The sequence below is a fragment of the Heptranchias perlo genome, chromosome 11, assembly GCF_035084215.1.
Source record: "Heptranchias perlo isolate sHepPer1 chromosome 11, sHepPer1.hap1, whole genome shotgun sequence".
Taxonomy (NCBI): domain Eukaryota; kingdom Metazoa; phylum Chordata; class Chondrichthyes; order Hexanchiformes; family Hexanchidae; genus Heptranchias; species Heptranchias perlo.
In genome coordinates, this window is record NC_090335.1 from 79,655,975 (window position 1) to 79,670,064 (window position 14,090).

Below are 14,090 nucleotides of genomic sequence, written 5' to 3' on the forward strand. Positions count from 1 at the left end.
CCCAGGGGTCGGTACTAGGACCACTTTTTTTTTTATATATATCAATGACTTGGACTAGGTTGTACAGGGCACAATTTCAAAATTTGCAGATGACTCAAAACTTGGGTATGTAGTAAACAGTGAGGAGAATAGTGATAGATTTCAAGAGGACAAAGACAGGCTGTGGCATGGGCAGACACATGGCAAATGAAATTTAACGCAGAGAAGTGCGAAATGATATATGTGGTAGGAAGTATGAGGAGAGGTAATATAAACTAAATTATACAACTCTAAAAGGGGTGCAAGAACAGAGATCTGGGGGTATATGTGCACAAATCTTTGAAGGTAGCAGGGCAGGTTGAGAAAGCGGTTAAAAAAGCTTATGACTCCTGGGCTTTATAAATAGAGGCAGAGAATACAAAAGCAAGGAAGTTATGTTGAACCTTTATAAAACACTGGTTCGGCCACAGCTGGAATAGTATGTCCAATCCTGGGCACTGCACTTTAGGAAGGATGTTAAGGCTTTAGAGAGGGTGCAGACGAAATTTACTAGAATGGTTCCAGGGACGAGGGACTTCAGTTACATGGATAGACTGGAGAAGCTGGGATTGTTCTCCTTAGAGCAGAGGAGATTTGATAATTTTCAAAATCATGAAGGGCTTAGATAAACTAAATAAAGAGAAACTGTTGCCATTGGCAGAAGGGTCGAGGACCAGAGGACACGGGTTTAAGGTGATTAGCAAAAGGACCAAAGGCGACATAAGGAAAAACATTTTTACGCAGCGAGTAGTGATCTGGAATGCGCTGCCTGGAAGTGTGGTGGAAGTAAATTCATTCGTGGCTTTCAAAACGGAATTGGATAAATACTTGAAGGGAAAAAATTTGCAGGGCTCTGGGGAAAGAGTGGGGGAATGAGACTAACTGGATTGCTCTTACAAAGAGCTGGCATGGGCTCGATGGGCCGAATGACCGCCTTCTGTGCTGTAACCATTCTGTGTTTGTATGATTCTAATTATATAGCTCCTTTCACAACCTCAGGACGTCCCAAAAGGCTTTACAGCCGATTAAGTGCTTTTGAAGTGCAGTGACTGTTGTAATGTAGGGAACGCAGCAGCCAACTTGCGCACAGCAAGGTCCCACAAACAGCAATGTGATAACAGCCAGTTAATCTGTTTTTAGTGATGGTGGTTGAGTGATTAATATTGGCAAGGACATCGGGCAGAACTCCCCTGCTCTTCTTCAAATAGTGCCATTGGATCTTTTATATCTACCTGAGGGGGCAAAAGACGGCACCTCCTACAGTGTAGCACTCCCTGGAGTGGGACTTAAACCCACACCCTTCTGATTCAGAGGCGAGAGTGCTACCCACTGAGCCACGGCTAACAATTTGGTGCAGGAACTGACCATCTCACCCAGTGAATCCACAAGGATAACTGGGGTGGAAAATGGAAGTAGGAGGACACTTTGAGGATGGGACTGAGGCACGATATTGGGCCAAAATAGCAGGCAATCTGCTGTGCATTTAATCGCGTTGTACCTGAGCTGGGAGCTATTGATGAAGCTGCATTGCCAATTTGAAAGTGTTCCATTTTCCAGCATTAAATTCACCAAATTATTAAAATCTGATTTTTCTGGTTCCGTGTAATTGTGTATGGAGTTTTATTTTAACATGTAAAATCATGTATTGAAGTGTTCTACTTTAATTGTTACCCCTATATTTCATTTTTGCTATTTCTTTCTTTATCCCGTCAGACATGTTACATACATTCCTTGACGAGGGGTGTGTGCTGGTGACTTATTTCCAGGCTGCTCCCAGTGATGTGATTCAACCAGCCAAAGTGTCCCACCTTGTAATTTTGTTCTCTCTCTCTACCCTGTGCCGAACCCCTCCGCACTCAACAGCACTCAACTGAGTTGGGACTCGATTGAACAAAGCTTCCGCTTCACAGCATAGAATGTTGGGATGACAACACTGTGCACCGTGGAGGCAGGGCAGGTGGTTAGAATCATACAGCACAGAAGGAGGCCATGTAGCCCATCATGCCTGTGTCAGCTCTCAGAAGGAGCTATTCAATTAATCCTGCAAATTTTTCCTTTTAAAATATACATCCAATTCCCTATTATAAGTTACTATTGAATCTGCTTCCACCACCTTTTCAGGCAGCAAGTTCCAGATTACCATAACTCGTTGTGTAAAAAAAATTTCTCCTCATCTCCCCCTGGCCTTTTTTGCCAATTATCTTAAATCTATGACCTCTGGTTACTGACCCGCCTGTCAGTGGGAACAGTTTCCCCCTATTTACTCCATCAAAACTCCTCAGAATTTTGAACACTGCCATCAAATCTCCCCATAAACTTCTCTGCTCTAAGAAAAACAATCCCAGCTTTTCCAGCCCCTCCACATGACTGAAGTCCCTCATCCCTGGTGCCATTTTAGTAAATCTCCTCTGCACCCCCTCGAAGGCCTTGATATCTTTCCTAAAGTGTGGTGCCCAGAATTGATCACAATACTCCAGCTGAGGCCTAACCAGTGTTTTATATAGGTTAGCATAACTTCTTCGCTTTTGAACTCTATGCCTCTATTTATAAAACCCTGGATCCCATATGCTTTTTTATCAGCTTTATCAACTTGTCCTGCCACCTTCAAAGAATCCTCCCCACTTGAATGATTTGCAGTGAGAGAATCGGAAGTATTGTTGATAAAGGAACTGATTTTATTTGTTTGCAGCGCAAGTACCCTCACCCTCCGAGACCGAAGAGTGTAAGAATCTATGAAGCACATGTCGGAATTGCGTCGCCCGAGGGAAGAATAGCTTCTTACAAGAACTTCACTCAAAACATGCTGGTCAGAATCAAGGATCTTGGTAAGTTATTGCAGAGAAATGGGCAATTGCTTCGTCACAACCTTATTGAAGATTCCAACCTTATTGAAGATTCCAGATAAGCTGAGCTCGAGTAAACTGTTTCCATAACCCCACATTCTCTTGTTGGAGGCATAGACTTGAGCTTGGAAGTGGGGAGGTGCACAGACTTTGATTTAACTGCTTGACATGGAGGGTAGCAATTATGCGGAACAGAATATCCAAGAAGATAGTGGACCTAGGATAGTATCGGCAATTTCAAGACGGAGCTGGGTAGTTTGTTTTGGGTGAAGAAAGCAACGAGAGAGAGGAGGACAGTGGGATCGGCCTCTACATTCCTGTATAAATATTGGGCGACATTCTCTCAATAATCCAGCTTTCGCACTTCAAAGATAAATTAATATGTCCAAAATCAAAAAAGTGACGCGCCAGGAGGCTGTCATTGTAAATAGTCTTGCTGAGAATCTTCAGGTACCTTGGCAGCCTTTAGAGAGTCGTAGGAACATAGGAATTGCTAGACAAAGAAAAGACCAAGGTCCATCTATTTCTCCTTCTATCATCCTGGCAGCTGCATGATCCAACGATAATGGAGTTATTGACTAATGATAGCAATCAATCTCTATCAATTAGTCTACAACAGACCCAGACATGAGACAAGGGAAACCCTAATGGTGGAGAGCTTTGGGAACCATATGTCCAAAGTCAAATGTCCTAATGGTTTGCTTTACTAAAAATTGTAGAGTTTATTTCCAGAATTTTGGACTTGCAGTTGGCACTCGGTAGGATGAGGGATATCCAATTGGAGGGGAAAATAAAACACAGACTGCTGGAAACGCACAGCAGTCGGCATCTGTGGAGAGAGCAGAGCGGTTAACGTTTCAGGCGTGGACCCTTCTCCAGGAGTGCGAAAATGTGCTTTATGTTGCTCGGTTAGGTATGGTTCAGGTCAGGTGTGGCATAAAGCTCCTTGTATTCTGCTTCAACACTGCTCCTCAACTTCAAAAGGTTCAGCCCCAGATGGACCAGTGTGACATTTTAATTTCCCACGCCAACCATCCGTGTGATCTTTGTGAGTGAGGCCACCAAATTATGGACAGTCTTCTGTTGTGATCTTGTATCTTTTACAAAAGTCACTGCATTTCAGACGTGACTCATTGCATGCAGTTTAGAGTGCTTGAGATGTTTCATCGTGATCCATTGGGTTGATTTCATGGTTTTAGTACTCACCGTGCAGTGATTTACATGCTGGGAGCACATTGGGAATTTGGGTACAGAGGTCAGTGCTCCCCATATTGGTACCAGGGATGGAGGACTTCAGTTATGTGGAGAGACCAGAAGAGCTGGGTTGTTCTCCTTAGAGCAGAGAAGGTTATGGGGAGATTTAATAGAGGTGTTTAAAATTATGAGGGGTTTTGATAGAGTAAATAGGGAGAAACTGTTTCCAGTGCCAGAAGGGTCAATAACCAGAGGATACAAATTTAAAATAATTGACAAAAAAGCTAGAGGGGACAAATTTTTTACGCAGCGAGTTGTTATGATCTGGAATGCGCTGCCTGAAAGGGCGATGGAAGCAGATTCAGTAATAACTTTCAAAAGGGAATTGGATAAATATTTGAAGGGAAAAATGTTCAGGGCTACGGGGAAAGAGCAGGGGAGTGGGACCAATTGGATAGCTCTTTCAAAGAGCCGGCACAGGCACAATGGGCTGAATGGCCACCTCCTGCGTTCTATGATTCTAAGATATATGATTAAAATAGCCCAACTATGTGTCAATAAGCACACTTAATAAATTGGCCGTGGCACCATGAGGGGCCCTGGGCACAGCAGGTGTGGGAACTGGAGGAGTGCAGGGTGTTCTTGGTGCATACGGCAGAGGGAGTGCCACCCTGTAATCACGCCTGTACTGCCCCAGACCTAATCCTGCTGCAATGTGACTAGGTGCGAGGCGTGGCACTTTGTTCTGTTCCCCACCTGATGTGACTGTACCTAACAGTTATGTTTGGTGATAGCAACAATGAAACACCTGCTCCGGACGGGTTGGTTTTTCTGAATTTGCATACAAGAGCAAATATCGAGGGGAATCCTTTTATTGATTCATTCATGGGATGTGGGCGTCGCTGGCAAGGCCAGCATTTATTACCCATCCCTAACTGCCCTTGAGAAGCCGCCGCCTTGAGCCGCTGCAGTCCATGTGGTGAAGGTTCTCCCCACAGTGCTGTTAAGGAGTTCCAGGATTTTGACCCAGCGACGATGAAGGTACGCCGATATATTTTCACGTCAGGATGGTGTGTGACTTGGAGGGGAACGTGGTGGTGTTCCCATGTGCCCGCTGCCCTTGTCCTTCTAGGTGGTAGAGGCCGCAGGTTTGGGAGGTGCTGTCGAAGAAGCCTTGGCGAGTTGCTGCAGTGCATCCTATAGACGGTATACACTGCAGCCACGGTGCACCGGTGGTGAAGGGAGTGAATGTTTAGGGTGGTGGATGGGGTGCCAATCAAGCAGGCTGCTTGTCCTGGATGGTGTCGAGCTTCTTGAGTGCTGTTGGAACTGCACTCATCCAGGCAAGTGGAGAGTATTCCATCACACTCCTGACTTGTGCCTTGTAGATGGTGGAATGGCTTTGGAGAGTCAGGAGGTGAGTCACTCACCGCAGAATACCCAGCCTCTGACCTGCTCTTGTAGCCACAGTATTTATATGGCTGGTCTAATTAAGTTTCTGGTCAATGGTGACTCCCAGGATGTTGATGGTTGGGGATTCGGCGATCGTAATGCCATTGAATGTCAAGTGGAGGTGGTTAGATTCTCTCTTGTTGGAGATGGTCATTGCCTGGCACTTGTCTGGCGCAAATGTTACTTGCCACTTATCAGCCCAAGCCTGGATGTTGTCCAGGTCTTGCTGCATGCGGGCTCGGACTGCGTCATTATCTGAGGGGTTGCGAATCGAACTGAACACTGTGCAATCATCAGTGAACATCCCCATTTCTGACCTTATGATGGAGGGAAGGTCATTGATGAAGCAGGTGAAGATGGTTTGGCCTAGGACACTGCCCTGAGGAACTCCTGCAGCAATGTCCTGGGCTGAGATGATTGGCCTCCAACAACCACTACCATCTTCCTTTGTGCTAGGTATGATTCCAGCCACTGGAGAATTTTCCCCCTGATTCCCATTGACTTCAATTTTACTAGGGTTCCTTGATGCCACACTCAGTCAAATGCTGCCTTGATGTCAAGGGCAGTCACTCTCACCTCACCCCTTAGAAGTCAGCTCTTTTGTCCATGTTTGGATTACAATTAATTTCCTTTGGGATCAGCAGGATTTTCCGAGTTTTCTCTTGTTGGAAACCATAAACCTGAGCTGATCCAAAACTCTGCAATTGTTCCCGGTCTGGCTTCACCTCGATTTTAAAATTCTCATCCTTGTATTTAAATCCCTCCATGGCTTCGCCCCTCCCTATCTCTGTAACCTCCTCCATGCTTTCAACCCTCCGAGATCTCTGCACTCCTCCAATTCTGGCCTCTTGTCCATCCCCCCACTTCCTTCGCTCCACCATTGGCGGCCGTGCCTTCAGCTGCCTAGGCCCTAAGCTCTGGAATTCCCTCCCTAAACCTCTCTACCTCTCCTCCTATAAGATGCTCCTTAAAACCTACCTCTTTGACCAAGCTTTCGGTTACCTGTCCTAATATCTCCTTATGTGGCTCGGTGTCAAATTTAGTTTGATAATCACTCCTGTGAAGCACTTTGGGACGTTTTGCTACTTTAAAGGCAATTGAAATAAAGGCAAGTTGCTGTTGTTGGAGAATGGCATTGTGTTCTGTTCCCCTGGTGATGTGATTGTGTGTGACGGGTATTTTTGGTGGTAATGACGGGTATTTTTGTGGTCGTGATGGTGACGAGGGTAGATCTATCTGTATTTTCATACAAAAGCAAATATCGAAGAGAAGCCTTTGACTACAGTTAATTTCTTTTGTGATCAGCAAGGTATTCTGATTTTTTTCTTGCTGGAAGCTTCGCTTTTAGTGCATCTCCATTGGGAGTCTAAATAAGACTAGGAATTCCTGACTGTCGATGGTAGCGTGGGAAGGAATAACCTTGATTGCTTATCTCGTGCCATCATTTAAATCCTGTGCTTGAAAATTCCTAGGCATGGCATAATCTGTATGTTTGATGAGATGCTGGACTCATGTTCACACTAACCTGTTAAGAGGAGACATGCGTTTAGTTTACAAGCTGCTCCTTGGATTTTACCAAGTCGTCGAGAATTGGCCTCCGGGGAGAGGGTAGAATTTGCGTTCCCTGTAAAATCTGGATGGCGTGAGGTTAGTTATTCATTTTTCTTCTTTTCAGAGTTTTCCCCCTTCTCCCAATTAATTTCTTGATGCTTTCTGACAGCAGGGTGCAGACTCTTTTATTTTTATTAGTGATGGAAAGAGATGTTCAGGCTGGTGTTTTCATCAGATTTTTTGAGCATTTTGTGCGTATCAAGATGAGGGATGTCATTGCTGGGGAAATGGAACAATTTCCATTTCAGGCATCCACTGTCAGCAACAGGCACAGACAGCATTCGTTAGATACAGAGTAAAGCTCCCTCTACACTGTCCCGTCAAACACTCCCAGGGCAGGTCCAGCACGGGTTAGATACAGAGTAAAGCTCCCTCTACACTGTCCCATCAAACACTCCCAGGGCAGGTCCAGCACGGGTTAGATACAGAGTAAAGCTCCCTCTACACTGTCCCATCAAACACTCCCAGGGCAGGTTGAGCACGGATTAGATACAGGGTAAAGCTCCCTCTAAACTGTCCCATCAAACACTCCCAGGGCAGGTCCAGCACGGGTTAGATACAGAGTAAAGCTCCCTCTACACTGTCCCATCAAATGCTTCCAGGGCAGGTACAGGGTTAGATACAGAGTAAAGCTCCCTCTACACTGTCCCATCAAACACTCCCAGGGCAGGTACAGCACGGATTAGATACAGAGTAAAGCTGCCTCTACACTTCTCCAGTAATATGGCTTAAAGAAAGACTTTAATTTATACAGTGCCTTTTATGACCGTAGGACGTCCCATAGCGCTTTACAGCCAATGAAGTACTTTTTTGAAGCGTAGTCACTGTTGTAATGTAGGGAAAGCGGCAGCCAATTTACGCACAGCAAGATCCCACAAACAGCAATGTGATATTGATTTGTTTTTAGTTATGTTGGTTGAGGGATAAATTTTGGCCAGGACACCTGGGTGAACTGCCCTACTCTTTGAATAGTGCGCGATCTTTTACGTCCTCCTGAAAGGGCAGACGGGGCCTCGGTTTAAGGTCTCAGCACTCCCTCAATACTGCAACGGGAGTGTCAGCCTGGATTATGTGCTCAGGTCTCTGGAGTGGGACATGAATCTACAACCTTCTGACTCAGAGGCAAGAGTGCTCTCACTGAGCCACACCTTAACTCCAATCTCAGAAGTGCATAAGTTCTGGGGTGACATTATTCCACTTTCACCACCTGTTCTTCTGAAAGTGTTTAGGGCAAATTTGGGACATTTTTAGTGTGTGGACTTTGCCCATACGGAGCTTGGCTCCACATGAGCCTCCTCCCACCTCTCTTCACCTCACCCTCTCAGCATATCCTTCTATTCCTTTCTCCCTCATGTGTTTATCTGGTACCCCCTTAAATGCACCTGTACTATTCACCTGAACTACTCCTTGTGGTAGCGAGTTCCATATTCGAACCACTCTCTGGGTAAAGAAGTTTCTCCTGAATTCCCTATTGGATTTATTAGCGACTACCTTATATTTATGACCTCTAGTTTTGGACACACATGCATCATCAGTGAGGCCCTGCAGCTTCGGAAAGCCTGCCGCCTGGTAAAAATATTGCAACTTCCTGTGCAGTTACCTCCTTTCCATTGGCAAAGTGATGAAAATGTATTCCTTGGAAAACGAGGCTTCTCCACATGGAAGGAGGTGGCTATGTAAAAATTCAATGCCGTGGTCACCTTCATAGCCATGGGCAAGACTGTCCTTGCCTGAGGATCAGGCTCAAGGAGGTGGCCTAACTTCAGGACAGTCACTAATGAAGTGCAAACAGTAGGCTCACGTCTCTTCAAACATCCCCAAGTAGACAAAATCCTATTTGAAGGAACTTTTTTTTTCTCCAGCTAGTTGCATGCTTGATCCACTAATGGGATTCTACTTCCCACATGCAACTTGTAAGGGCTGATGGAGAAGTTTTAACGTGTTGTAGAGTACACATCAGTCCTGTAAGTAAATACCTATGAAGCAAGTTATTTGGCTTTTATTATATTGCTCCATAGCCTCTGGTCTGCTGTGGGAGTCTTGTTATTTAATAGAGTATTTCCAGGCCAACCTCCCCTCCATTTTCTTATTGTGTGAGTGTGGATGCTGTGTATCATAATTAAACAAAGGTATGCCAATTGAAAGATGAACACAATAAAAATGCTGGACTAATTGCACAATAAAGAACCACCATACCTCATGTAAGTTTCATGAGCAAAATCCAAACCTGCTGAACAATTTAGCGCTGTTTACGGCTTTTAATTTCCGTTTGTTTGGAATTGTGGTGATATCCTTGCAGTTTAATTGTTGTGCATCTGGACAATTGCTCCTTTTTATTTGACGTCGGCGCATAAGCATATGGTTCGGCATAATGAAGCTCCTCGTTATTCAGAGAGCCACACTCCTCTTCATACCTTCTCGGAGATAATATCATGCTGATGGATTGCTTGGCAACTGCATAAAAGATTTTTAAATGAATAGATTTGTTGGCTGTGATATCCCTTACTCTGGCACCTGGGAAATATAAAAAAATACTGTAGTTTGCAGAGCAATTACGTAGTTTTAAAGTGGTGGTAAAGTCTGTTTTGATGAAAACAAAATGCATTTTATTTGTTTTAGATTCATTGAGCTGTTGGAACATGTAAAACTTGTTCCTTAATTGCCATTTTAGAATGTTGGTTTTGTTTTCTCTCTCTCATGTAAATAGCGGATGCGACCAGAATCTTAAAGGTACTCTGTCACACTCCCAACTACGCACTGATGCCTGTCAATCCTGTACAGGTCACTCCTGCCCCAGAACTGGTCCCAATGTCCCAGGAATCTGAAGCCTTCTCTTCTATGCCATCTCTTCAGCCAAGCATTTACCTTTCTTAATCTTGCTATTCTTCCACTGACTTGTGTGTGTGGTACCAGGAGTAATACTGAGGTTAGTAGCCTTGAGGTTCTGCTCTGCAATCTGTCTCCTAATTCCTGAAACGCTCTACGTAGGATCTCAATTCATTTTCTTTATCTGCCGTTGGTTCCAATGTGAACCATGACATTTGACTGTTACCTTCCCTCAACACTTGGAACCTGCTCTGTGTTGTCCCTTACTCTGGCACCTGGGAAGTAACACACCATTCAGGACTGTTGGTTGCAGCTACAGAAATGCCAGCCTATTTCCGCGATTGTGGAATCTCTATAACTGCTCTGTTTCTACACTTCCACACCCCCCCAACTTTGTTAGTCACCGTTTGCTCCACAGTGCCTTGGTTTTGCTCGCGGGCGACTGTCTCCAAGTTGTTAAGGTACTGAATCAGCGTTTGTTCGTTCAGCACTCAGGAGACCAATGCCCCACCAATTGGATACAAAATTGGCTTGACGACAGAAGATAGAGGGTTGTTTTTCAAACTGGAGGCCTGTGACCAGCGGTGTGCCTCAGGGATCGGTGCTGGGTCCGCTGTTATTTGTTATTTATATTAATGATTTGGATGAGAATTTAGGAGGCATGGTTAGTATTTTGCAGATGACACCAAGATTGGTGGCATTGTGGACAGTGAAGAAGGTTATCTAGGATTGCAACGGGATCTTGATAAATTGGGCCAGTGGGCCAATGAATGGCAGATGGAGTTTAATTTAGATAAATGTGAGGTGATGCGTTTTGGTAGATCGAATCGGGCCAGGACCTACTCTGTTAATGGTAGGGCATTGGGGAGAGTTATAGAACAAAGAGATCTAGGAGTACAGATTCATAGCTCCTTGAAAGTGGAGTCACAGGTGGATAGGGTGGTGAAGAAGGCATTTGGCATGCTTGGTTTCATTGGTCAGAACATTGAATACAGGAGTTGGGATGTCTTGTTGAAGTTGTACAGGGCATTGGTGAGGCCACACTTGGAATACTGTGTACAGTTCTGGTCACCCTATTATAGAAAGGATATTATTAAACTAGAAAGAGTGCAGAAAAGATTTACTAGGATGCTACCGGGACTTGATGGTTTGACTTATAGGGAGAGGTTGGATAAACTGAGACTTTTTTCCCTGGAGAGTAGGAGGTTAAGGGGTGATCTTATAGAAGTCTATAAAATAAAGAGAGGCATAGATAAGGTAGATAGTCAAAATCTTTTCCCAAAGGTAGGGGAGTCTATAACGAGGGGGCATAGATTTAAGGTGAGAGGGGAGAGATACAAAAGGGTCCAGAGGGGCAATTTTTTCACTCAAAGGGTGGTGAGTGTCTGGAACGAGCTGCCAGAGGCAGTAGTAGAGGCGGGTACAATTTTGTCTTTTAAAAAGCATTTGGACAGTTACATGGGTAAGATGGGTATAGAGGGATATGGGCCACGTGCAGGCAATTGGGACTAGCTTAGTGGTATAAACTGGGCGACATGGACATGTTGGGCCGAAGGGCCTGTTTCCATGTTGTAAACTTCTATGATTCTCTTGTTTACTCCTCCTACCCAAATTGATGGTCACCCACTTCCCTTCCTCACTGCAACAACAACTTGCTTTCGTTTAAACATTTAAAGAAATATTTCAAAATTCTCAATGAATATACATTCCATTGAGAAATTAAAAATTCCACAGGAAAAGTGATCCATCCGTGGCGAACTAAAGAAGTTAAGGATAGTATTGGATTAAAAGAAGAGGCTTATAATGTTGCAAAGAAGACTAGTAAGCCTGAGGATTGGGAGAGTTATAAAAACCAGCAAAGGATGACCAAAAAAATTGATGATAAGGGAGAAAATAGAATGAGAGTAAACTAGCAAGAACTATAAAAACAGATTGTAAGAGCTTCTACAAAAGTAAGCGTGGGTCCCTTAGGGACTGAAGCAGGAGAAATAATGGGAAATAAGGAAATGGCAGAGATGTTAAATGAATATTTTGTATCTGTCTTCACAGTAGAAGACACAAAAAGCATATCAGAAATAGTGGGGAACCAAGGGACTAATGAGATTGAGGAACTTAAAGTAATATCAGTAGAGAAAAAGTACTAGAGAAACTAATGGGACCAAAAGCTGACTAATCCCCTGGACCTGATGGCCTACATCCTAGGGTTCTAAAAGAGGTGGCTGCAGAGATAATGGATGCATTGGTTGTGATCTTCCAGAATTCTCTAGATTCTAGAATGGTCCCTGCGGATTGGAAGGTAGCAAATGTAACCCCGCTATTCAAGAAAGGAGAGAGAGAGAAAACAGGGAACTACAGGCCAGTTAGCCTGACATCAGTCGTCGGGAAAATGCTGGAACCCATTATTAAGGAAGTGGTAACAGAGCACTTAGAAAATCATATGATTCGGCAGAGTCAACATGGTTTTATGAATGGGACATCGTGTTTGACAAATTTATTAGAGTTTTTTGAGGATGTAACTAGTAGGGTAGATAAAAGGGAAGCAGTAGATGTAGTATGTTTGGATTTCCAATAGGCATTCGATAAGGTGCCACATAAAAGGTTGTTACACAAGATAAGGGCTCATGGGATTGGGGGTAATATATTACCATGGACAGAGGATTGGTTAACGGACAGTAAACAGAGAGTAGGGATAAATGGGTCATTTTCAGGCTGGCAGGCTGTAACTAGTGGGGTGCCGCAAGGATCAGTGCTTGGGCCTCAGCTATTTACAATCTATATTAATGACTTAGATGAAGGGACCGAATGTAATGTATCCAAGTTTGCTGACTATACAAAGCTAGGTGGGAAAGTAAGCTGTGAGGAGGACACAAAGAGTCTGCAAAGGGAGATAGACAGGTTAAGTGAGTGGGCAAGAAGGTGGCAGATTGAGTATAACGTGGGGAAATGTGAGGATATTTGTTTTGGTAGGAAGCATAGAAAAACAGAATATGTTTTAAATGATGACAAAATATTAAATGTTGGCGTTCAGAGAGACTTTGGTGTCCTCGTAAAAGAAACACAAAGTTAGCATGCAGGAACAGCAAGCAGTTATGGAAGCAAATGGAATGTTGGCCTTTATTGCGAGGGGGTTGGAGTACAAAAGTAAGGAAGTCTTACTACAATTGTACAGAGCTTTGGTGAGACCACACCTGCAGTACTGTGTACAGTTTTGGCCTCCGTATCTAGGGAAGGATATACTTGCCTTAGAGGTGGTACAGCAAAGGTTTACTAGATTGATTCCTGGGATGAGAGGGCTTTCCTATGAGGAGAGATTGAGTAGAATGGGCCTGTTCTCTCTGGAGTTTAGAAGAATGAGTGGTGACCTCATTGAAACATATAAGATTCTGAGGGTGCTTGACAGGGTAGATGCTGGAGTCTCCTGGCTGGAGAGTCTTGAACTAGGGGGCATGATCTCAGGATAAGGGGTCGGCCATTTAAGACTAGGGTGAAGAGGAATTTCTTCACTGAGGTTTGTGAATCTTTGGCATTCTCTACCCCAGAGGGCTATGGATGCTCAGTCATTGAGCATATTCAAGGCTGAGATAGATAGATGTTTGGACTCTAAGGGAATCAAGGGATGTGGGGATCGGGCAGGAAAGTGGAGTTGAGGTCGAAGATCAGCCATGATCTTGTTGAATGGCGGAGCAGGCTCTAGGGGCTGTATGGCCTACTCCTGCTCTTGATTCTTATAGAATCATAGAAATTTACGGCACAGAAGGAGGCCATTTGGCCCATCGTGTCTGTGTCGGCCGAAAAAGAGCGCCTAATCCCACTTTCCAGCTCTTTGTCCGTAGCCTTGTAGATTAGGACACCTCAGTTACACATCCAAGTACCCTTTAAATGAGTTGAATGTTTCTGCCTCTACCACCCTTTCAGGCAGTGAGTTCCAGACCCCCACCACCCTCTGGGTGAAAAACATTTTCCTCAGCTCCCCTCTAATCCTTCTACCAATCATTTTAAATCTACGTCCCCTCGTTATTGACCTTTCTGCTAAGGCAAATAGGTCCTTCTGGGCCCCTCATAATTTTTAAATACGTCAATTAAATCTCCCCTCAGCTTTCTCTGTTCTAAAGAAAACAACCCCAGCCTATCCAATCTTTCCTCTTA

The 14,090-nt window shown here is 44.3% G+C and overlaps 1 protein-coding gene across 2 annotated transcripts in view; it reads left to right on the top strand.

Moving 5' to 3' along the window:
- The window catches only part of LOC137327517 (1,4-alpha-glucan-branching enzyme-like), a 426,685-nt gene that overhangs the window by 188,495 nt on the left and 224,100 nt on the right, over positions 1 to 14,090 (top strand). For both annotated transcript variants that reach the window (XM_067993414.1, XM_067993415.1), the window contains exon 5: positions 2,708 to 2,843. In XM_067993414.1, the coding sequence (XP_067849515.1) occupies positions 2,708 to 2,843 (136 nt within the window). The remainder of the gene's footprint in view (positions 1 to 2,707; positions 2,844 to 14,090) is intronic.